The sequence below is a fragment of the Carassius auratus genome, unplaced genomic scaffold, assembly GCF_003368295.1.
Source record: "Carassius auratus strain Wakin unplaced genomic scaffold, ASM336829v1 scaf_tig00012675, whole genome shotgun sequence".
NCBI classification, from domain to species: Eukaryota; Metazoa; Chordata; class Actinopteri; order Cypriniformes; family Cyprinidae; genus Carassius; species Carassius auratus.
The window spans coordinates 40,582-67,347 of record NW_020524316.1 but is presented as its reverse complement, the minus strand read 5'-3'; the positions used below and the strand labels follow the sequence as shown (position 1 = coordinate 67,347).

General features: G+C 35.5%; 1 protein-coding gene across 2 annotated transcripts in view; it reads left to right on the top strand.

Annotated features, from left to right (window-relative positions):
• Positions 1 to 9,911: 9,911 nt before the first annotated feature.
• Positions 9,912 to 26,766, top strand: part of LOC113073653 (sodium/potassium-transporting ATPase subunit beta-1-interacting protein 2) — a 37,365-nt gene continuing 20,510 nt past the window's right edge. For both annotated transcript variants that reach the window (XM_026246473.1, XM_026246475.1), the window contains exon 1: positions 9,912 to 10,118. In XM_026246473.1, the coding sequence (XP_026102258.1) occupies positions 9,933 to 10,118 (186 nt within the window). In that variant the 5' untranslated portion in view covers positions 9,912 to 9,932. The remainder of the gene's footprint in view (positions 10,119 to 26,766) is intronic.

Here is a 26,766-nt window from a genome sequence, read left to right as displayed (position 1 = left end):
GAAACGAGTATGATTTAAATCATTTATAGAAATCTTTCAAAAAAAAAATGAATTGTATATATTTTACTGATAAAATGACCCTCACTTAATTAGAATAACAAGCTGAAGTATTGTGAACTGTATATTAAGAATAATTCTTTATAGGCTTTATGGACAGATACGTTTTGAGTGACTCTTGAAGGATCAGCACCACATCCTCTTTTACCACTGTTTAAAGAATTAATCTTACAGAACAGGTGTGAATGAATTTGGGATAGCTTGAATGGTTTTGTCGTGGTGATTTTTTGAAATAATAGTAAAAAAGGAACCAGTAAATGTCTTTTTATTTTTTTAAAGTGCAGCTTCTAAACACTTCAAAAAAAAATGTACACATAGAAGACCAGTCATTCTGAGGCATATTTCCTCAGAATGACTGGTCTCATGACAATAGTTTCATGACTATACAACACTATATGGATGATAGAAAATTAAAAAAACTATCATACATCTGATGTCACTCTGTCCCTCTGTCACTGTAGGTAATGTGTGTGTGTGTGTTAAGTGAATTAGGTGTGAAACTATCAGGGAGCATTTAGTCTCCAGCGCCAACATTTTACAGAACTGCCACTTTCCTGGAGTCTCCAGAATTACTCGGTGTCAGGCTCTGAGAGACTTAAGATTCCAAAAAATGATTTAATTAGAATACCATGAAGTATTGTGAAATACTATATATTAAGGCTTTATATATAGGCTTTATGAACAGATTAAAGAGACTCGTGAAGGACCAGCACCACCTCCTCTTGTTCGATGGTTTAAGGATTAAGATTTAGGAGCTCATTTTTATTCCACCTCCTTTCCTGAAAGTCTGTCTTGCAGAATTGACTAAAAATTAATCTTCACATTATTTCCTAATTATTTTGCAATTCTTTTTGTCAGTTCTTCTTGACCTGTTTTTCTCTTCCAGCTTTCCTGGACTATTGTATAGCACTCATAAATGATTAAATAAAAAATAATGGTAGTTATTAAGATTGATATGGTTTGGAATTGGTAAAATGTGCTTGGAAAAAAATCACAATAAAACAATGTTTTAATGTTTAAGTTTGGAATATTAACTGACATGAATGAATGCTATATAAATATTGTTCATGTTAACATAATGTTTATGAATGGAATCTTATTGTAAAGTGTTACTAAAGTTATATATATATATATTGTTCTGTGAATGTGATTTTAAAGTCTAGATGATTCGGATTAACCCTTTAACTGCCATATCCTTTAAAACCTCACTGCCAGAGGGATATTGTGAATGCATGTGCCCGCTGGGCACAGTTTACCTGATCCCACCGGGGTGGCGATGGCACTGGTGGCTTGAGCCCGCCATCGCTGCTTGCAGCTATATTTATTATTATTCTTCTTCTTCTTCTTCTTCTCCCGAATGAATCGCATTTTTGAGGGCTTTAACATGCTCAAAAAGTCATGAAACTTTGCACACTCGTCAAACCTGGTGAAAATTTTCGTCTGATATAGGATTCAGAAGAGGGTGTGGCAAAATGGCTCGACAGCGCCACCTATACCAAGAAAATCAACAGCCTTCCAGCTATGTTTCACGTACATGCACGAAAATTGGCACACATATGTAACACACCAATACCTACAAAAAAGACTCTTGGAGCGAAATTCTAAACCCAACAGGAAGTCGGTTATTTTTAATATTATGAGCATATTTTGTGTAATTTTTGTCATTTCCATGTGTTGTATTTTAACCAACTCCTCCTAGAGAGTTCTTCAAATCAACACCAAATTTGGTATGCCTAATCTAAAGGCCTTTGCGATGTTAAATTGCGAAGATCCTGACTTTTCGTTGAAGGGCGTGTCCGTGGCGGCCTGGCGAATTTCGATGATTCGCCATGAAAAATGAAGTTCCTATAACTCACACATACAATGACCAATCTGCCCCAAACTTCACATGTTTGATGAGACTCCGAACCTGAACAGATTGACATGCCCATATTCAGTTATAGTCATAGCGCCACCTATTGGCAACAGGAAGTGACATATTTTACGCTGCGACGAACTACTCCTAGAAATTTTATGACATCAATGTCTTTTTTGTGGTCAGTCTAATCTAAAGGCCTGGACGATGTTCAGTTGTGAAGATCTTGAGTTTTCGTTAAAAGGCTTGTTCATGGCGCCGCGACGAAGTTCGATGTCTCGCCATGGGAATAAAAGATGTTATAACTCAGATATAAAATGTCCGATCTTCCCCAAACTTCACATGTGTGATAAGAGTCCTGGCCTGAACAGATCTGCAGGCCAATATTCCACCGGGTGTGGCAGAACAGCTCTATAGCGCCACCTGTACACTTTCAACGGAGTGCGCCTCGAGCTATGTTTCACGTACATGTACAAAAATTGGTATACACATGTAACACACCAATACCTACAAAAAAGTATCTTGGTACGAAATCCGGATCCCAACAGGAAGTCGGTTATTTTGAATTTTCCCTTCAAAATTTGTGTTGTTTTTGCCATTTTCAGGGGTTGTACTTTAACGAACTCCTCCTAGAGATTTATTCAGATCAACACCAAACTTGGTCAGTGTAATCTAAAGCCCTTTGCGATAATAAATTGCAAAGGACTTGAGGTTTCGTTAAAGGGCGGGTCCATGGCGGCCTGACAAATTTCGATGTTTCGCCATGAAAAAGGAAGTTGCTGTAACTCAGACATACAATGTCCAATCTGCCCCAAACTTCACATGTTGGATAAGACTCTTGACCTGAACAGATCTACATGCCAATATTCAGTTATAGTCATAGCGCCACCTATTGGCAACAGGAAGTTACATATTTTACACTGCGACAAACTACTCCTAGAAATTTTATGACATCAATGTCTTTTTTGTGGTCAGTCTAATCTAAATACCTGTGTGATGTTTAGTTGTGAAGATCTTGAGTTTTTGTTAAAAGGTGTGTCCATGGCGCCGTGATGAAGTTCGATGTCTCGCCATGGGAATAAAAGATGTTATAACTCAGGCATAAAATGTCCGATCTTGCCCAAACTTCACTTGTGTGATAAGGGTCCTGGCCTGAACAGATCTGAAGGCCAATATTCCATCGAGTGTGGCAAAATGGCTCGATAGCGCCACCTATACACTTTCAACGGAGTGCGTATACACTTTAAACGGAGTACGCCTCAAGCTATGTTTCACGTACATGTACAAAAATTGGTACACACATGTAACACACCAATATCTACGAAAAAGTCTCTTGGTACGAAATCCGAATCCCAACAGGAAGTCAGTTATTTCGAATTTTCTCTGCAAAATTAGTGTTGTTTTGGCCATTTTCAGGGGTTGTACTCTAACGAACTCCTCCTAGATATTTATTCAGATCAACACCAAACTTGGTCAGTGTAATCTAAAGCCTTTTGCGATCTTAAATTGCGAAGATCTTGAGGTTTCGTTAAAGGGCGTGTCCATGGCGGCCTGACAAATTTCGATGTTTCGCCATGAAGTAGGATGTTGTTGTAACTCAGGCATAAAATGTCCAATCCTCCCCAAACCTCACATGTTCGATAAAAGTCCTGCCCTGAACACATCTGAAGGCCAATATTCCATTATAATGATAGCGCCACCTGCTGGCAACAGGAAGATTGGCACATATATGGAATAAACATTGATATATTCTACTTATATTTATGAGTTTAAACGCATATTTCTCACCGTTCACCTATTAACTAAAGCCACTCGCTGTCGGTGAGCCCGGGTGCGAGGGCCCGTTCATCGCTGCTTGCAGCTTTAATTTTAATTGTTATTCATTTAGTGTATTAAATAATTTGTATTGATCAATATATTGTTTTAAGCTGATTAATGAATTAATTTACCTATAACAACAATAACATTAAATACCTTAAAATAATAAATTCTTATACAAATTTTTGATTAATTGTATTATAATTTTATTAATAATAATAGATATAATACAAAATTTAATTATGAATGTGTAATAGCATTATTATTATTGTTGTTGTTTTATTCATTTATATGATTTCCAATAAATGTATTAGTATTTTTTAAGTATTATTTTATTAATATTTTTTTTATCAAATGATGTATCTATAATAATAGCATTATTGTTGTTATTATTATTATTATTATTATTAGTAGTATTAGTATTAGTATTAGTATTATAAATAACAGACCCATAAATAATAATATCAATATTAATTATAATAAAATAAAATAATTTTATATATTAAGAAAAATACTTTTAAAAAAAGTAAAACAAATTTATAAATTAATAAAGTTAATAGTAATAATAATTAGTATTATTACGATTAATAATAATAATTAGTGTTATTTTATTGTTATTATTGTTATAAATATTATTCATTATACATCATTCGTAGTGTGGTAAAATCATTGCTTGCTCCATGCTAGTTCATTACCACTAGCCAAAAGGAGTCAGCAGGTTCATTAGAATGCTGTTTGCTACTTTTCCCCCAGTGCTAAAACATTGCTGGAGTTACAGAGAAGCTTAAGTACCTCTCCAAGGGCTAAAAAAAACTCACATTTATGTGACATTAAGCCATGAATATTTCGAAACACTTCTCATGTGATGACATCACTTCATAGCATGCTGACACTGGGTGCTAGCTGCGCTTGAGATGTCTCCAAGCCATGTGGCGTCCATAGCGCTTATTGTCATCTTTGTGTAAACAACGCTTCTAGAGAATGAATTGCAAAAAATAGAACAAAACATCTCAAATTCTCACTTTCGGAAACTTTAGCCACTTCTAATAGGCTTAGCCTGTCTCAATAAATAAATAAAAAGTCTTTCCCTGGTAGTCTTAATCTTCCATTTTGTTCTGCCCCAGACCAGATATCACGGTGCTAGCCTGAGGGAAATATTGCTGTAGCTCTCGCCTGCAGAAACCCATTTACTGATGGGAAGATGACTGACAGTCATCCCAGGGCTGAGTCTTCCCATCTTGATCCCCTCCAAACGCCCTCTGATTGCTTTCTGACAACAAACAATCCCAGATGATGGCGAATTATCCCAACACGGCCACTGGGTTTTGTAAGCATAAATAAAGAGCATGTGTAAGAAAACTAATGCGACTTCAAAATAAAGGCCTCTTTTTTGTGAATGTACTGACTTGGATCTATCGCTCTACATATCTATCTGTCTATACATATATTCTACAAGTTATAACTGTGTTTATTATTTTTTTATTTTATTATTTAATTTTTTTAATGTAGTTCATTTTTGCATAGCACATGGCACAAACTTGATGGATAGTAATTGCTTTAGCAAACATCACTAATTACCAGCAAATATTATGTCTTTCGACTCATTTCCAGAAGCGCTGGCAGTCCTCAGTGTTTTAGCAATGGTAGGATGTTGTTCCAGCAGAACCGTAGGGAGCATTCGGCGTGTCATAATTTCTCTGTGAGTGGATATGTTCCTTTGTTCATTGAGTAAATCAAATCTCCCGTTTCTAGTGGAACAGCAGTGTTTTAGCTGTAGTCGGCCATGCTCAGTCTGTCTTGAATTGCATTTCACAGCAAGACTATACAAATATGCTCAAGTATAGTCGTGGGTCAACAAATATGAATCATGATTTGTTCCTTTGATCTGAATATGTTCATGAATTTTTCTATATTGAACTTGCATGAGGTCGATGGACCAAGGAAATATTTTTTAAGAGCTTGGTGCTGGATTAAATATCCCACTTTTGTTTGATTTGCATATACAGTGATTCAGTGTTAATGTTTTTCTGAAAATGCTGTTAACAGTTTAAGTATTATTTATTTATATTTCCAGTTATATCTCATGCAATTGGAAAATGTTTTAGTTATATATAAGACATGCATATATATATATATATATTAGGGGTGTAATGGTACGCAAAAATCATGGTTCGGTATGTACCTCGGTTTTAAAGTCACGGTTCGGTTCATTTTTGGTACAGTAAGGGAAAGAAATGCAAACATTAAACTGCAGGTTGTTTATTACTATGCACCTTTTAAAAAAAATTTTTTTTAATAAAATATATATAAAATAAAAGAAGAACAATAAATAAAATACTGCTGCAAAGTTCTCCACTAAATAAAATACTTTCAGTCTCAAACTATATATATATTATAAAATATTTATAAAATATATACCATAAAATATTAATACACTAATAAAAACTGTATTTACTATATTTATGGTCAAATAAATGTACCCATGGTGAGAGAGTTCTTTCAAAAACGTTAAACAATATTTCCTACCCCAAACTTGTTTGTTAATTATCATTTTATTTAACTGACACTGTGGTGATCATCAAGCGAAACAGAATACTAAATACAGTATGTTCTTTATGTTCGTAGCAGGACATCAGCTACATGCTTTCTGCCGTCCACCATCACTCACTGTAAAGCATGCTGACACGTCAGCCCATAATTCCTGTTGAGATGTGGTCTCATCCATCTCCAGACACTGTCCTGAAAACCCCTCACTGTCAGCCCCTTCTTTTAGGCCGCCCGTGTTTCCCGTCCCGGTGAAGGAGAGTAATGGAGGAGTGTTTGTCTGCGAGACCCCTGCCGCTTTGCAGATTGAAATGCTGATGGGCTGAGCAGTCCTGTCCTGCTATTTGACTGCTGATGGATCACGTTTATCCACTGGGCTGATGTTCATTACACCTGTTAGAGAGACAGGGAGCAACAGAGTGGAAGAATGAGGCAACAAGTACAGTGGGGAAAATATTTATTTGATTCCCTGCTGATTTTGTTAGTTTGCCCACTTACAAAGAAATGAAGGGTCTTTCATTTTTATGGTAGGTTAATTTTAATGGATAGAGACAGAATATCAACCAAAAAATCCAGAAAAAAAACACATTATATACAGGTTAGAAATGTATTTGCATTTCAGTGAGTGAAAAAAGTATTTGATCCCATACCAAACTGGTTACAGTATGTGCCCATGTGGAACACCGATTAGTCCTATCACTTTAAGAAGTTACCCCTAATGTCAGCTTGTTGTGTGTATAAGACATCGGTCCACTCCAACCTCTCCAACCACCATGAGTAAAACCAAAGAGCTGTCAAAGGATGTCAGAGACAAGATTGTAGATCTGCACAAGGCTGGAATGGGCTAGAAGACCTCCCAAGCTTGGTGAGGAGGAGACAACTGTTGGATTATTTGGATTATTTGGAAATGGAAGAAATACAAAACAACCATCAATCAGCTTCGGTCTGGAGCTCTGTGCATGATCTAGACTCATGGGGTAAGGATGATCATGAGAAAGGTGAAGGATCACCTCCGAACTACACAGGAATGATCTTAAGGCAGCAAAATCTTAAAAGCAAACCATTGGTAACACACTATGCCGTAATGCTGATCTATATACAAAATTATCTATATACAAAATAAGTAAATACAAAATTAACAGTGTACTCTGCAACATTATTAAAAAAGCAAAAATAATTACTTAAAAAAAGAAAAATATATTGACATTTTATTCAAATGTAGACTTAAAAAAGTCTGGTTGTGAAAGATGTTTGTGTTCTTTGAATGCTTGGATGACACCGTATTCAGTCAAAGCTGTGATTCATTTTTTTGCATTAAGATGCTATTTATGTCTGTCATTGGAGCTTGATACATGTGTTTCTGAGGACAAACAAGGCTTTGCCATGCACTGCCATACAAGGGATATTGATTTGGTGGAAACAAATCAATCCAAGCATTCAGGTTCTTTGTATATGCTTTAATAGAAGCGAGGGTGCACCGAGGCCTCTGTTTGTATTCTGCAGGACGAGAAGTGCTAAGCATCCTCTGAGGAGGACCAGGGCTTATTCAGGCAGAGTTATTCAGGAGCCTTTCGGTCGACCAGTGTCATTCTCATGCTGAGATAGACACTGCAGTGTGAGGTTGGGCAAGTCTTCAACAAAACGTCTGCCGTTAGTGTGAGTTTTGAAATGGATTAAAAGTGCTTTATCACATCACCCACACTGGCTGGGCAAACAGTGAAGCCATTTACGGAGGCGGGCGAGTGATTGATCCTCCTGCGGCCTTTAAGAAAACATAATGGGGACTGTGACTCGGGCCCCTCTGATGATTCACTCTGCTCCAGAAAACACTGGAGGCAAGTTTTCGACAAACACTAAAGAGCTGCTTTTTTTTAGTATGGAAATTTGGTAGCAGTTTATTTTTCCAATGTAAAAACATTTTTTTGTTTGTTTGTTTTTTTCTAAACTTGATATCTACTCTTTAAAGTTTGGGCAGAACATATTAAAGTAAAAAAAAAGAAATGTGTGTGGTCTGTCAAATGATGATAAATAAATAAATAATGCATATATCATTAAAATAAATTATTTTATATTTTATCAAATATATTTATTACTCATACACAGCATGTTAATACAAATAATATATTAATATTTAAAAATAAAAATATTTTTATTCTTTCATATATATATATATATATATATATATATAAAATATAATTAATATAAAATATAGTTTTCATCAGCCAGTTTTCAGTGTCACGTGACACTTAAAAAATTATTGAGATTTTTTTTTTAATAAAAAATATTTTTGTTTTTACTTTTATATGTACTGTATGTATGTATTTATGCATTTATGTTTACCAGTTGCATGAAAGTCTGTTTAGTGCAACATGACACTAAACTGTAGAGCAGAAATGTGCAAAAAAAAAATTTGTCAGTTTTTAATGGTGCACTAGCATATATGACTTAAAATCTACAAAATTTGGACTGAAAGTCAGAAAATTCTTTTTTTCTTCTTCTTTAAGCACTTCTTAAGATTATACTTCTAAGCTGTTGTTGTTGTTGTTGTTTTTCTTCAGGAGAAAAATGTCTCCTGAGGGGGTTCAGGTTCCTACATGAATAGCGTGCTCAGTGCCAAGCTTCAACACTTGTAGGACCTGAAATCTGCCTTTAAAATGCGCGATCGCTGCTCTTTAGAGGGATTTCTCGGAGCACTCGACACGTGCATCCCATTTATGCAGTCGTGCTTCTGTAGGTGTGAGAGTTAGAGCTCTGTTTCTTTCTTTCTGCTTTGTGTCTAGGCTTGGCGTGTTTCTTAAGACTGATGGATTTGTTTGAATATGTTTCTCTGCGTACTCAAAGCCCTGGTGAATAATCCTCCGCTTGTGTAACTGGCATTCACTCTAATGACCCAGGATATTGCAAACACTCCAGTCGCCAGCATGCAGATCATTAAGGCTGAAAAATGGCACACAAAATGTGAATTTGGGATTTGAGAAATGTGATTTCTTCCGCCATTTGATCGTGGAATTAATCTCATGCCACATTTATAAGTATGTGTTGGCTGCTTATTGCTCTCCAAGTCCCTTTGACGTCTCAAAATTAACCACATAAGAACCACTTAAATAATTGCGCTTCAGATGTTAAAAAGCTTCAAACTGATTAATAATACAACAAAACACAAACCCTTCAATGGCTGCTAGGGATACTATTTCTTCTTAAATCGTGGGCGTAAACATTACACTGATCGTGAGCCAGAATATATGATTATTTTAATATAAACAAAATCCTAAAAGTTAGAATGCGAGGCGACTCACTAGAAAGAAATTCCTTGCTCTTTTAACCGTCAGTAAACGAGAGTGGACTGGATTTAGCTTGATTAAAATGTTCTGGAGTGCTTGTTATTTGACCCACATTGTTAAGTCAGCGTTCAGAGTATTACATCTCGCAAGCTTGAATACATAATTGAAATCACTCGATAGCCAGGAAATGGACAAACTTAAAAAGTACCATTTTTAAAAGCTGATCTTTGACATCTGGTCTGAATATACTTGACTTTTTTTCTTGCAGTTTGAACTGTAGATTATTCAGAAACTGTAAATTAATCTTGCATGTAGGTAATGTTTAACAAACATTCTTTATGACTCATTGTTCTCTCCTGCAGGACACGGACCTGATTATGACCTTCAACATCTCCATGCATCGCTCCTGGTGGATGGAGAACGGCCCGGGGTGCAGGGTGACCCCCGTGACCCCTCCTCCCTCCTGGGCCCCAGAGGACCACCGCTACATCAGCATCGCCGGCTGCCTGCTGGAGTACCAGTATGTGGAGGTGGCCCACAGTTCCTTGCAGATTATCCTAGCTGTGAGTACAGTCTAATCCTTTACAGGCTTTTCTGTCCTTTTGCTGTGCTTGCGGTTGCAGCTCCTGGTATTAAATATATATAGTCCTTTATTATGCATTTCTTCTGATTGGAACGCTGCAGTGAAGTGCTGGGTGTACAATGACAGCTAACCTGTATAATTGACTGTTGCCGAGTATGAGAATCTCTGGTTTAGAGTCAAATTCAGTGCAGCGCATTTGTTTTTGTCTATTTAAAACCTAACCAGTTGATTACACCAACTCTGTAAATAACGGTTCAGGAAATGCTTCTGAATATGAGAGGCATTGAGAAATTTGGCTGGGCTCCAGCGCTGATATTGCTTGAATGCGGGTTGTTAATAGGAGCTCAGCATGATGCCTTCCTCCGAGTCTTTATTCTTTATCTCTTCCATTACCTGCGACACCTGCTTCTACCCCCCTCAACAATCAGCATCTCTAATGCAATAGTGAAGTAAACCCCCTCCAACGTGGAAACAGCAATTCTCTGATTACAAGCCCGTACAAGACTCTCCCGCGGCTTTCATTCTCATACACTCAAATCTAATTTATTGCTGTTTTTCCAATGCAACATGAAATCAGAATTGACCCTGTTTACTGCATGATTCACCAGGGCACGTTATTTTGTTTGTTTTCATAATCGAGCTGTAATATCGTTTGATTTCTTACCAAAAGGTTTTTGTTTTCTGTTGTTGAAACCAAGGCTGAAGGGGCAAGGAAAAATGATAACCAGTAATTTCAGAGGCTGCTTTTTACGATCCAGCCAAATCCCAGTGGATGCAATGAAGTCGTAGACATTAGTTTGAACCAAATATTATGTTTCACTAACATAGGTATCACATTACAGATGTTAAATGGGTAGCTGACATCATATTTCAAGTAGTGACAGCAATGTCCTGCAGTATGACATGATACTTTCGTTTTTCTTATTTTTTTTAAGTTTTTTATTTTAATTCAGAGGCTTAGTATTTTTAAATTCGCTAAAAAGTGGGGTCAACAATTGTAAAAATCTAGAGTAATGTTGACTGTTGACAGCACCTAAGTTATATTAGTTTTTTTATTTTATGAAATATCATGAAAATCTGACTTTTTCCGTGTTTAAGTGTTATAATTGGGTCCCGGTGCGCCTACCAACCCAGAAAACGTGAAAACCTTGATAACCTTGTTAACTTGTTTTGGAGAGAGTTTCTCTGGAAACTTATGAAAAAAAATTAGCCTCTCAGATTTCATTCCTCCCCGTGACGTAGGAAGGGGATCTAGGAAGGGGATATTACCACCCCTTAATTAGCACGTTTCCACCCACAGCGCCACCATTGCAAGTGAAAAGTTTCACAAGTTTCACAAGTGGTGTTCCAGTTCTAACACCAAGGCAAAAGTTTGAACAAAGCATGCTAACTCTTCTGTCTTTGGCTGCACTGATGAGCACAGAACACTACTTAAAGTCCCAGCCTTAGAAGAGACAAGAGCAGTGTATTTATTTACTATATTACGTTGCTGCCACACAGATCGAATATAAACGCAATGTATTTTCCAGCTGTTTACCTTCACAGACATAACCAACAGTTTTTGTAAATCATCCTTTTTTTTTAACAGTTTAAGTGCAATAAGACATGAACGAGAACTTAGTTTAGTATTCACATGCCTTGTGACAGCCATTTTCTGTGCACGTACTTCGGAAGTGTGCGCTCAGAAAACCGTATATCAGAAGGTTAAACTAATAAGGCTTTAAATAAAAAGCAGTGTCTGCTAAATGACTAAATGTAAATGTAAAACACATGATTTCAGCACAATATGCATGATAATCAAAACCAAAACAGGTACCAGCTGTAAAGGCACAGCCCTATTCTGGAAAAGGGGGTGGGGAACAGCAGCTTATTTGCATTTAAGGAGACGTGCACAAAAACAGTTTGTTTCTGCTTATACTCAAAATAGGCATTTTGAAAATTATATAATAAATGATCTGTGGGGTATTTTGAGCTGAAACGTCACGGACACATTCTGGGGATTCATGTGACTTATATTACATAATGTAAAAAGTGGCATAATGGGTCACCTTTAATATCCAGTAATTGGTAACCTTTTTTCACTCTTTTCAAGTACTTCAGCTTTTTGTCTCTTAATTCACCATTTTTGCCTTTACTCATTCAATTGTAATGGTCCTGTGGTGTGACAAATTAATTATTTTAAGTACAAATAGTCCATGTACTCTCTCAATTAATATCAGCTATTTAAAGGTCATAGTAATTATTGAAATATATTATCTACATGAATTGTATTTTTTTATTTTTTGTAATGTACAGAATTAAGATTCTAATAATAATATATGTATGACAATATAGTACTACTACTACTACTACAAAGCAATAAGCAAAATTGATTTTAAAATAGTTTTTCATGAAGTAAGAAATGACACACCACAGGAATTCCCAATTTCATGACGAATGAAAATATAAATAAATAATAAATATATTTGCTGTTTGTCATCTATCCAAATGCACTGCACATTTTATATAAAGGCAACAGTTGTAAACATTGTTTGTACATAAAACCTCAAGTAACATGATTACAGTGTGAGATGAGAGCATTTCTTTGCGAGACCCATACATCTCCTTATCAGGAGTGATGTCAGGGGGTCAGTAACTTTAATGGTCACCACCGGTGTCTCATAAACAGCTGTAACCGAGCACAGGCAGGTATCGGCTCCTTTCAACCTGGTATTTATAGACCTTCCTCTGTTAGGACTGATGTTCCTGTGGAGATATTATACAGTGAATAGCGGAGGAGTAAGGCAGCTGCGTGTCTGTGCCTACAGAGCGCCTGGTGGGAGCTTTTAGTGGCTTTGTGGTGCCCCCTCTCCAGAGAGGAAAGCAGGAACCGCTATTCCCTATTGATGGTCTGGTCTATTGCAGGAAACTATGTGCAGTTTGGGGGCGGGGTTACACATTACACACCCACATACTGTGGATAGACATAAAAAAAAAAAATAGTTTTTGCTCTCCGTTTTCTCATAATTACAGAGCTTCTCGTCAGTTTGCTTGAGTATGAGAGAATCCCTAGGCTGCTGAGGTGTTTTATAATGACTTTACACATTCCATGTAATTAGGCGTGTGTTGATGAAACAGAACGTGGCGCTGTGGAAATGACAATATTGAAGCACACCTGCTTCCCGAGGGAGATTCACCTTCTGACTGTGAACCTGAGGGAATTTGCCTTCAGATTTATTTTTATTTTTTCAGCTCAGGGTTTTTTCAGCTCATCTGAATCCTTTATTTAAGGGCATTGTTCTTTAAACCCAAAGAGAACATTCTATTTATTCTAAATGGAAATGAAAAAGATATAACTAAGAACTGTATATAACTATATAAACTGTCAGTGTACTGCATCAATATAAGATTATAATGAAAGATTATGGTAAAATATAGGTCTATATATTAAAGCTGCTATACAAATAATAATATTAATAATAATAACACTTATAATAATAATAAGAAGAAATATCATGTAGTATTTCTCTTATTATTATAATTTTTATTATTACACACTTACCATGTTTTTATAACAGTATTTAAGTTATTATTATTTTACAATTAGCTCAATTTATTTTAAAATTGTTTTGGAAGAATCAAAGATTGCGACACCACAGGAATTCCCAAAAGTATTTCATATCTGTAACCAATTCATAACTTGCACATTTAAATCAAGGCTACATTTGTGGACAATATTTGGATACTGATATTTTTAACTTAACATTTTTAAAAACAATGGAAATAAAGAAAATGATAGAAATGAGACCGTTGATGAAATTGCAGAAGTATAGAGCTGTAGAATGAATGTGGATGTACTGAAATAATTTAATATAAAAAAAGTACATATTGAAAGCCAGAGTAAGTCACAAATTTGCCCTCCATTTAATTTCATTGCTGTCTAGGAGATATTAAAGAGATCTCATTTGTGATTTTTCTTTCCTATGGGTCACACACATTCATGTGCGGAATAAGAAATATCGTTAGGGGCTGTCAGATATTATGTAGGAAGCTGTTGAAGTCACTGCACGTTCAATAATGCTTAGTCTTCTAAACACTGAAGCTGTTACAGTAGGCCAGTGTCAGGAGAACGCATGCTACCAGGATCAATATGACAATGATTGAATTAAGCTCTCTCTGAAGCATTGAAAGGGATGAGACATATGTCTGTGTCAGCAGAAGTGAGTTGAGTCCCACCGCTGGCTGCTGAGACTGTTCCTACAGAATGTAAAACAATAGCAAGGCCAGAAGTTTATTGCTAGCATTTTGTTCATGGTGTCCCTGCAGAGAGTCACAGTTTGGGTCGTTTCTAGAACCCACCAAGCTGAGACAAGATAAGTTTATTGCTATAAGTTTCTTGAACATCCAAGCTTATTGAAGTTTCCTTTTTATGGTTTTCAAGTTGGTTAAAATGTTGTGACATGGAATATGTTTGTTGAGCAGTGTGGGATATACAGATGGATATCAGTATGCACTAGTAGAGATTTATTCTATTTGTAGAATATATAAACTATTTGACAGTTAATCGGTCAAGCTCGTTTCCCCTTATTTTAGATTTAAATTAATTTTGAATCATAATAAAACAGTTAATTGTAATATTTAACCAGTCTTACTATAAATATACATTTTTCATGCTGTGTGTTATGATGATGTGATGCCTGTATTCACTTGAAGTTGATTTTAGCTTATACTGTTTTATTTGGACATAATTATAATATAATATATTATATTATTATATAATATATATAAATATCTTTAACTTTGTATTAACTATTTATCCTTCAGTGGCTGTAACAATAAAATGATTTCATACTTTATCATATTAATAACATACAATATAATATTCATATACACTACCATTCAAATGTTCAGCTTTTGTTTTTTGCTTCGTTTTTCAAAGAAAAACTCTGTTTTGCTCAAAAGGCTTCATTTATTAGATCAACAGCACAACAATAATATTGTGTCTTCTTTTTTTCTTTCTTTTTTTTGTTTTAAAAAACTTTTTTAAATGCATTTTTTTAATTATCAATGTTGAAAACAGCTTCATGTTTTTGTGGAAAGCTCCATACATTATTTTTTACATAAAAATCCTTCTGAATATTGTGAATAAATTTACTCTCACTTTTGATCATTTTAATGCATCCTTACTGGCATATTATGCCTTGAATAAAAGTATTAATCATACAACTCACCTCAGACTTTTAAACCATAGTTTATATATTGATTTTAACATATTTAATAAAAATACATGTATATATATTTGGTTAGCGTCTTTTTAATTATCCAAATAGTGTACATACAGCCAATCATCCATTGCGTAATAGACACTTTCAGGGCGATACAAAAGAACTGTTTTAGTGACGATGGCTGTATGTATCAGTATATTATCCATTACATAATTCAGCAAAATTCAAAAACATTTGTCAAGAATGTCATAGCTCAAGTTCTTCCAGAGCTTTATCTGCAGTGTTGCAACAGCCTTTGTTTATGCAACCAGGTGACCTCAGATGCTCATTCATAATGTGTTTTCTCTGGAAAAGTCTTAGTTTGCAGCAACATCTCAGAGAAGAAATTCATCATTTGTCCTAGAAATACCGCGCCAGTGCTGTTTTGCCTCCTCAAATCGTGTTTCTTATGTTTCAGACCCTCCCCAGATACCCAGTTGTGTCTGGATGCATAGACAACATTTTCAATCATCCCCTCGAGCTCCCAGATACATAATGATCGTCTTTGTTCCCCACACAGAAATCGGGGTGTTGAAAAATTGACTCGCTCATTATTTTCTCCTAAAGCGAATAAGTGCCTCTTTGATCGGTTAACTATGTAGACAACCGCTCTCTCGCTCCCTCTTCCCACTTCTCATTTTATCTAGCTGACAAGAGCACAATTGATCAGCAAATTTCACTTGTCTTCTCTTTCGCTAAAACACTGTCATTTGACAGAACACAAAGTGTCCAAGTAATAATTTCTTATCTCATATTTATTAATGAAAATAACCTGGAGGTTAATTCGATTCAGTAATATGGAGATGGATGTGGCTTGTTGAAAGGGCGTTGATGTGAACTACAGTAATGACAGCTCGATCTTCACACACAGAGATAATTATGTGGATTACAGAGGAGGCATCTGGGAGGGAGTGCTGTCATTTCACTGCTAGCCAGCCACTTTGTGCTTTTTTTTCCGCGTGACACCTGCAGCGGGCTTCGAGACGCGCCTTCGGTCCCATTGTTTTCCCGCATCAGAGCAACAGTGCGGCACCTTCAGTTAATTAGGTTTCTCTCCCAGCCCAAATGGATGTGGAGCCTTCGACCATTCATTTACAAGCATCTCAGACATTAGTAAGGCTGCATGCATCATTACACAGTAAGGGAGCGTCAGTCTGAAAGTAATTAAGTAGAGTTGTATGATAATGAAAGGGCCGTGGTGTGAGCTAATATAGGAATCGTACACCAATCGCTTCATGATAATTCTTCTGTCTTTGCAGGGCCAATGCACTGAAATCTCAACAGTTTAGCATGGGAATTCTCAGCAAAAATATTCTCTAACCACTTGCTGTCCAACTTGACCAGGTGGTTTTCGCATTGGCATACATATTTAAATGAAGTCATTAAGTCAGCTGTCATTCTTTTCAGTGCAGACACGCCTCCTTCCTATGCAAATGAGGCTTATTATAGAATGCACTTTATTTACAAATCTCCGCGCGGTTTGCTTGGTGCAATTAACACTCTTTTCTCTGGCTGCTGAAAGCAGGTGGTATGCAGAATTTTATTTAAATGATAACTGAGATTATTTTCTCTAAATGAGCACGAATGATGCAAAAGACTAGGTTTATATCCCTTTCTGCATATTAAAGAGCAAATTTGCAGGCAATTATATAGACTATTGTTTAAAAGTTTGGGGTCAGCAAGATCTTTGAAAGGATTTTATACTTTTATTCAGTAAGGATGCTTTAAATGGATCAAAAGTGACAGTAAAGACATTGAGAATGTAACAAAAGATTTCTTTCTATTTATTCAAGAAACCTGAAAAAAAAACTATAAAATATTGAGCAGCTCAGCTTTGATTTCAACAATTATATCAATAAGATATGTTTCTTGAGCACCAAATCAGCATATTATAATAATGTGACACTGAGGACTGCTGCTGAATGGCTAATGGCTGCTGAAAATTCAGCGTTGCATAACAGGATTGTTTTTAAAAAATTTATTGGAATGATATTTCACAGTATTATGTTTTTCCCTGTATTTTTGATTAAATAAAGCAACCTGTCCTCCAACCAATACTCACATATAGGTCATTTGTCCAAATTCCTGAAATACGACCCATCAGAGCATATACTACAATTGCACCCCTATCGGCAAAAGCTTGTTTTCATATTAATATTTTGTACTCTTTTATATGCACTCTAATTTGCATTTCGTGAAGCTCAGTTAGTAGATCATTGTGTTATACATTGATATGTAATCATGCTATCATGGGTTTGAACCCAGACAACAGACATGCACATAAATGTATATGCTTAATAAATCATAATTTAGCATGATTTCTGTGAGCGTTAGGTTTATGGGTGGGGTTAGGTGTGGTCATTCGAACCAATAAGCCACCTAGTAAAATATGTACGAATTACTGTGAGATCGGTGTAAAAAGTCCACACATTGCATTTAAATAAACGTGGGTTTTGATTGGTAATGACGTTATACGTCATTTCATGATGACAGACGCAACTCGACACTGTCATTATTTTTACTAGAGGCCCCTTTAAACGTAAATATAGGTCGTAATAAGATGCTTGCACAAACGACCTATATGGTCATTTTTGTTGGAGGATAGGATCAAGTAAAGAGACTTCTTTCAACAACGTAAAAAAGAAAAAAACATCTTCTTGAATGGCTTGGATGTTGAAGTCAATAATAAATTGAACTATAAACAATAAACAGACTATCTACAGTCTTAAAGGAAAAAGAGACAAAAATGAAAAAAATTCATCATCGCACCCTCATGATATCCCAAACATGTATGAAAAGGGTTTTGTTAATACAGTGAAATTGAATAGGGCCAATGTTGTTTTGTACCCCACTAACTTACATGGACAAAACGGTTTAAAAATTATTCATTATATTATTTTGTGTTCCACAGAAGCAAACGAATCATGCAGATATGGACCGATAAGAAATTATTAAATAATTAAAAATTTTGTGTGAACTGTCCCTTTACTGTAAGCAGCATCCATAGTATAAAAACTGTATTTCATATACATTACAATAAAATAGATTGGAAATGCTTTTCCATGTCAACTTTAATATACAGCTGTGTAGAGCAGGTGGGCATTATTAGTGGGTGGGGAGGTTAGGACCAGGTTAAGTTTATTTATTGATAAATTTTGGAAGAATTTTTTGCTGGCCCCTGACTAAATCCTTAGCTATTTGAGCAGATCAGATTTATATGGCAGCACTTGTGTTATATATTTCTGCATCTGAAGATGCCACAGTGGATTCAAACTTATTTCTGAATAACCTTTCTGCAGACACCAACTTTGGAGGTCCTTTAGAGGAGAGTGTGTTCATTTCCTCGGGTGCTTGGGAAGAAACGGAGTACGCACTTACAGCGAGTGCATAGTGGGAAAGAGAGAGAGGAGAAGAGGGGAAGAGAGCACCGATGGAGGGATAACACTTCTCATCTGTGATTAATGCTCTCTCCCTCACCTCCTGCCCTTAGTACCCGTGAGGTCTGTTGTGTTGCTTTCCACCAGCGTCTGCAGTGTTGTAGACAAGAGGAAGAGGAGACGCTTTTGTCTCCACTCATGTCATATGCAGAAAATAGGACTGAAACAAAACTCTTTTGTATGGAAGCATATTTCTAATACAGAATAAAAAAGGAACTGTATTTGCAACTTTTTGGTCTCAGTATTTTGAATTTTTTCTTGCAAATCTGAGAAAAAAAGAAGAAAGTGTTCAGAGAAATTGTAAGATATAAACTCAGAATTGTGAGAAAAAAAGTAAATTAATTAAATAAAAATACAAAATAAACGTTTTCTCACAATTTTAACCTTCTCACAGTTCTGAGTTCATATCTAGTTATTCAGATCATTCTATTTTCAGAATTGTGAGAAAAAAGTTTTTAAGATCGAAGCTTGAAAGGAAGTTAAAATTCAAGATGTTAACTCAAATTCTGAGAAGAAAATCCTGAATTGTGGGCTTTTAAAAAATATTCGGGCAATTCTGAAATAATTTTTCTCAATACATACTTTTTTTCTGACTTTCTTCTCACAATTCTGAGTTCATATCTCAAAATTCACACCTTTTCAGAGTTCTGTGATTTAAAATTCAGGCAATTCTGAAATAATTAGAGTTGAGTTGAGTTCATATCTCAAAATTCATACCTTTTCTTGCAAATCTGAGGAAAATAAAACGTCAGAATTGCAATATATAAACTCACTTCCGAGAAATAAAGTCAAAATTGCAGGAATTTGCTAAATTTGCAAGACTTTGAAGAAAAGAACTGTGAGATATAAACTCACAATTGCGAGAAAAAAGTCATAATTGAGAATTATGTGAAGCTTTGTATCCAATGAAGAATTAAAAAATGTAAAAAAGCAATTGAGACTTTTTATCTCACACAGTTTTGAGTGTATATCTCTGAACTCTTCAATTTAAAACTCACAATAACACTTTAATTGTCAGAGTTACGAGAAAATAACAGAATTGTGAGATAAAATATTGTAATTACTTCAGTGGAGGACATAAGCTTCCATACTTCTGGCATACACAATGCAAATGTACTGAAATAGCAAACATCTAGCTGACATTCTCCACACAAGTCCTTTGTGTGGTTTAGCTGAATGACTGGCTCATATTCATTTTCGAGAGTCTGCCTCTGGGGCTCTGGGAACTGTTCCTGGGCAGATTTCTCCTTCACAGTGAGAGAGAAGGAGAGAGTGTTGGCAGTCAGTTGGCCAAACCTCTGCTCTCTCTCTCTCTCTCTTACACAGACACAGATATGAAGGGGAGAGTGGGGCTCTCGTATGCATGGATGCATCAGCAAATGAGCTGTGTCCAGCACACCAGAGCAGCACTGATGTCGCATGGATCTGCCTGACCATGAGCAGACTGTGTAACCAGGAGGCCTTCCAATAGACAGTCTAATCAAAAGACCTGCATCCGTTTCAGAGTTGTGTGCCCTTCTTACTTGAATTGAGAATGGCTTTTAAAAATTTCAAATCAAATTAAAGGGATAGTCCAGCAAAAAAACATAATTTACTCACCTTCGTGCCATCCTGAATCTGTATGTCTTCGATTTATTCTGTGAAACAGAAAAAAAGTAGATATTTTGAAGAATGCTGGAACAAAACACAGTTTCAGTTCTTATTGGACTTCAATTTTACTGAGAAAAAAATACAAGAGAAGTCAACGTGATCCAGTGTCAGTGTGAACATTTAACAATGTTACTGCCATATTTATGTGGCTTCATTTCTGTAGTTTGTTGCTTCAGAAGTTAGTTATCGATGTAGACAGCAAGTCAGCTCACTGGGAGCTGCAATGAGAGCTTCAGAACCTCATGCGATTGCTTTTTATTCATCTTGCATGCTGTTTTAAATATTAAATGCCATCTCTATTACACAGACTTTACAGTAATGATAGTGAGCAGCTTTAGGCAGCGGACGCATGTGGGCTACGAAAATTTCACGTAATAGTAATCTCTGCTATGTGGGCGCTTGACGGATTCTCAGCCGTGGTGCTTACCTCCACATCAGCTGACGTAGCTGTGCGGTGTGACATATGTTAACAGAAATCTCAGCTAGTCCCTGTTTGTGTCAAGCCCCAGTCTCTGTTCTCATGCAGAGGATTGTAACGGGCCTCTACTAAGATGACTGGGTCATGCCGGGTTTGTAGGACTTATCCTGTCTTCTGACAGCTGGTGATTTTAAATCACCTCCTTTTCGTTATTATACTTGTCCCAAACCTGCACGCTTCTCAACAGGCAGCCGTAGCCAGAGAGTCCAGCCTAATGAAAGCCTCTATTAGCAGCTATACTAATGAGCTTCTGAGAACATTAGCAGTGACTCTCATAATCAATCAAGCCTTGTTTAATTACAGTGCATCATCTTATTGATGCTATAGAGTTATCATTATGCTCTGCAGGTCTCAATTGCCTGCTTAGGGTGTTATAACTAAAGCCAAATCTTTTTAATATTCAGGCTATTTAGCGTAACTTGATATGAATTTGCTGTAGATTTATTGATTGCTTAATTAAATTAAAGTAAAATATATTGTATATATTTACTTATTTATAAATTAACAAATTCTATTATTTTGATTCAATTTTAAATATCTATTCAGTTGTGCTTAATGTAAAATAAATACATTTATTTGCTTATGTTAATTAATTAAATTTATTTTTTAAACCTGTATTTATTTATTAGTATTTATTAAATGTAATATAAATATATATAAAAAATATTTATTTATTTATTATAAATCAAAAAAGTGTTTAATGCCACAAGGTAAAGTACAATTTATATTCACCAATGTAAAATGTAGTATTATTTAATAAATCAAATTATTATCTGCATAGGATTTATTAAAACATTTCAACACATGACAAATGCTTCACAAACCCTTCTGTAAATATTTTGCGTGATGCAGCCGAATCAGAGTTTTGAATTAAGGGATTTAAATAGACCATTTCCACTGTTTCACAAAAATGATTCAGAGCTGTTTTTGTTACTTTTTAATTAAGAGAGACTATTAGATATTTCCTAACACACTCAGCAAAACTAATATAATGAGGGAACTTAATGGCCGAATAAAAAGCAATAATGTTGCTTAATTATACATTAGCAGCAAGATCGTCACTAATACAGTGTGAATATATTACCTTAATTAGTTGTTTGGTGAGGAGCTTTGATCCTGAGTCCATTAGTGTCAACATCAAATGAATAAGCTTTCTTGGTACAACATTTCTCCAATTTCTTATACCCTGCTTAAAGCTGTTTGTATCATATTTGCCTTATTAATTGCCCCGCTTTTATGGGTTTTATGTACCTTTTTCATATTAAGCTTGTTGATTTAGCGGTATAATTTGCATAACTCCCTGTGTGCTAACAATTCTCCTGGTGAGGCGTCTCTTGAGATGCATGGAGGGAGATCCTTGCTCGATTTTCTCAGTGTAGCCGGTTTAATACTGCTTGCTTTCTGAATTCTCAGGATGACTGATTGGGATCCCAAGCTCATATATTTATTCCAGCAGCTGAACCTAGATGTGTCTCAACTTCCACTGTTCATTTCTGTGCCCATTGTTCTGAGCTATTTGTGGCAATGATAAGAAGATGAAGGAAAGGTGAGTGCCAGGTTCGTGAGGGAAATGTGTGCTGCATCGAATGGGAAAAGACAAACACTGAATCAAACTGGATGCAATCATTGCAGAAAGGCTAAAAGGATTATCCGCTCAACAATGATTTTTCAAACTCTTGACATAACCGATTATTAACTATGGTATATATTTTAACCCTTTTTTCTGAAATAAAGTCAGTGAGTGAGCTGGATGCATGTTCAAATGCATGTTTTGTTTGGGATGTTCTTGTGTCCAAAAACAGCTTGACAGAATGGAGTCTCAAGATGCGTTTTGTAACTTAAAAACACAACGCTTATGGAACATGATGATAGGCCAGAAATTAAAAAATATTTGGAGTCCAAAAGTAATTGCCCTGAAATGTATTGTGGGTTTATTTATCTGTGTTTGAGTGTAGCAGAGCTGCTTTAAAGGGGATGAAAGGTGCTGCTTCAAAGCGTCGCAAAAAGAGATGCGTGTAGCGTTCTGACAGTAAAAGCCTCTTGGAGAAGTTTTGCCTCTAAAGTCATCCCCTTCAAAGCGTAGCAGCTAAATAATAATAGAGCTAAAAAAAAAAATAGATAAACTCACTAGTCAAACTTACTGAGTACTTTTTGGGCAACTAGTAAACCACCTTGATCCCTATTGCAATGGTAGAAAGCTTTGTATTTTATTTAATTATTTACAGTTAGTTCAATTAGGTATTTTTTATTTAAAAAAATAAAACATTTTTATTTAATACAAAAAACAAACAAAAACAAACAAAAACAAAAAAATTATATGCAATAATTAAAATAATAAAAAAACACTTATATTTACCAAAATTCTGGCTTCTGCATTTATATATATATATATATATATATATATATATATATATATATATATATATATATATATATTTGTTTGTTTTTAATATGCAAAAATTAAAATAAAAAAAAAATACTTATTTATATTTTCCCAAAACTCTGGCTTCTGCATTTATATATATATATATATATATATATATATATATATATATATATATATATATATATATATATATATATATATATATATATATATATATATATATATATATATATATGTTTGTTTTTTAATACGCAATAATTAAAATAATAAAAAAATACTTATTTATATTTACCAAAACTCTGGCTTCTGCATTTTTTTGTTAGTTTGGGATATAATGGGATGTATGGTATAAAATGGGATATAATTAAATAATGGGAGTTTTTTTTTTTTTACATTGTAAAGGTTTAAGTTAATCTAACTAGTGACTCCAGATAATATGAACTTTCTTTTGTGTTAAAACTCCTTTAAAAAGACATTGAAAATGAATGCATTCATCTCCCATTAGTCATTATGCAGATGTGAACCTCTTTTAGCATTTATATTGAAACAACAACAACAACAATAACCTTTCTGTCAGTCTGTCAGCGGTCAGTCAATGAACGATTTATGGAGCGCCTAAAGAAGAATAGGTAACTGTTTTGACAAAAACATAACACCCAGAGGAGAAGAAAATCAATCGACCTCATTACTTGCCAGTCCCTTAAGACCTCTATGGAAACCTATTGCCATAGCCAATTTCGATTCAAGACTTAATTTGGTGGCGAGGATGAGTTGTGCTCGGCAAATCATCAGCTTGGCAGATGCCTGTGCGGCAGGCGATTGCCATCAGCTCTCATAAATGTCAACACTTGGCCCAACTCCCCGGTGATCTTATTCAAAGTCTATTTTTATTTCTTTTTATCCATTTGTTGAGCCCTTTCATTCTCTTTCTTGTCTTGCTATTTTCTCCGTCACTCTGGTGGAGTGAGTAACGACGCGGGCCGCGGCTGAGTGACAGGAGGTCTGATATCGCCGGCCTGGCTGACGTGGCCGAGCATCTCATCTGATAAGTCAGAGAAATCGGCGACCGCGGCTGAATGACGGAGTGCTATTACTCAAACATCACACATGGCATGAGCAGAAAACTGACAGGAGTCAGCTGAGCAGAGCTGGTTATATTGTATATATTTAGAGCGATTGTTGAGTGTTAAATTGAGCAACTTATTCAATAAGTTAATGAGTAGCTATATATACGTAGATGGGTTTTAAGGGATTTTTCTTCAGCACTGACATTACAGAGAAATCCAGCAAGAAAGAGAATTATTAAAATCTTTAGAAGCTCATCTCATCTGAATACTCTGACAGATTAATGACTTGTGTGGTGATGAAGAAGAGCCTTTCACTCATACATCAGAGTCTGGACCAAGATCAGTGTTCTACACGTATGATGCACACAGTGTTAGCGGCTGGACTCAGTCTGTCATCGGTTATTGTAGGCAGAGATGTTGTTTTCTATGTTGCCTGTGTGATGACAGAGAGAGATTATTCCAAAGCCCTGTCAAAACAAAACATGCAATTTATTTACTGGAATCACTTGCAAGGTTTTTTTTTTTTTTTTTTTTTTTACCCTTCCAGTAGCCTCGCCATCCAATATCAACGAACCCACCGCCTGTGGGCTTCAGCATTAAATCCTTTTGTCTGTTCCTCTGTTTGTCTGGATAGAACCTTTCACTTACCCAGTTATACTCTAGCAGGAAAAGAAATATCTCTAGTGTGTTATAAAATTGCCATTACTGATGGAGGGCTTCAGGAGGTCACTGAAGCAATTATCCGTGAGTCGTTGAGGCTTTGCTCCGAGCGATGCCTGACCTCTCGATCTCAGCTGGACACCTGCCCGCCACCCATCTTTTCCTTCTAAGATATGAGCGCTAACACGTCAGGAGGCCATGAGGTCTGCCAAGTGTTATGTCGTGTGTCTTATTCATTGCGCAAATTCTCTTTCCTGCTTCCTTCGGCTCTTTGAACAACTCATAAGGCTGCTGTTATGATTTGTATGTTTTATGCCATTCTTTATGGAGGTCACAACTCAGTAGCATCACTCCTGGTCGTGTTTTTGTCACTTTCCAGAGTGCAAAACTGGAAATGCAAGTGAGCGTGCAGTGCACCAACACGCTCCAGACCTTTGGCACTCTTGGCAGCCGGTTTGCAGAGCAGGTATTCAAACATTATTTGGTCAAGATCAATGAGATGTCTGAATTCATTACTGTAAACAAAGAGCAATTATGCTCTTTACTTGGAGAGTTGGCTTTTACAGCAGACAATCAATCCAGACACAATGGAGCTGGGAGCTCAGGGCCACGATATAAATTAGCATCAAGTGAAGGAAAAGCAGCTCTGCTGAAGCCAGTATAAATTTAGCAGAAACACCAGAGCTCAAATGCATAAATTCCTCACAGAAGGGAAGAAGCCGGTTATTATATTATATTTTTATAAATATTTTATATTTTTGTAAATATTTTATATTTTATATTTTTTCTTGGGTTGATTTCATGAAAGCTTTATTCTTTTTTTTTTACATACAATTAAAAAAAATATTTTTTTGTGATATAACAAACTCTTTTTTTGTTAATTCGAATTATTTCCATTGATGGTTCTCATTACATTCTCATTAATGTAATTTAGTAATTAATGAAATGCATTAAAAGTAATGTGTGTAATTTTCTTTAATCACATTTCTGCATAATCTTCTTTAATAAAATTTAATTGAGCAACACTCCTTCCCCCACAATTCTCATTACTGTAATGTAAAAAAAACAATCCTGATGTATTTTTTACATTTTTAATTATTTGCTTGATGGTTGGTTTGCTCTATTTTTTTTTAAAGCTAAAGTGTTTTTATGTTGGAGAATGGATAGACAGATTTTATATAATAAGTTTTATTTACTATAACTTAAATATTAATTATATTTACTAACTAACGACAGAGAGTGAATGTTCAGCACATTTTCTTTAAAGTAAAAAATGTTATTACGATAACCAAAAGTTAATTATAATTGTATATAATTTCCTTTCTCATTATTTTTCTGTATTTGTAAGATTCACCCTAAAACAATACACGAAAATTGTGAATCTTATATGTTATAAATAAGAAAAGTTCTATATAGTAAAGAATAAAATGCAGAAAGCTGCCCGGTATCCAGCTGTCAGATTCCTTACATATAATATCCATCTTAAGAAAGAAACCTTTACTCCAGATGGAATAAAATTGCTTTCTTTCCGATCTCTATTCTTTGTAGTAGAGAGTTCATAGGGGACACAGAGGTGTGATTTCTTCATTCGCTCCTTTCTTGCCATGGCAGGTTCACCAACATGCTTTCTGGAGCGCTGTGGTCTGTGGAGATCTGTGCTGTGTGTCTCTTCTCAAGAAGAGCTTTCTCTATGAGCATCGGGTGCTA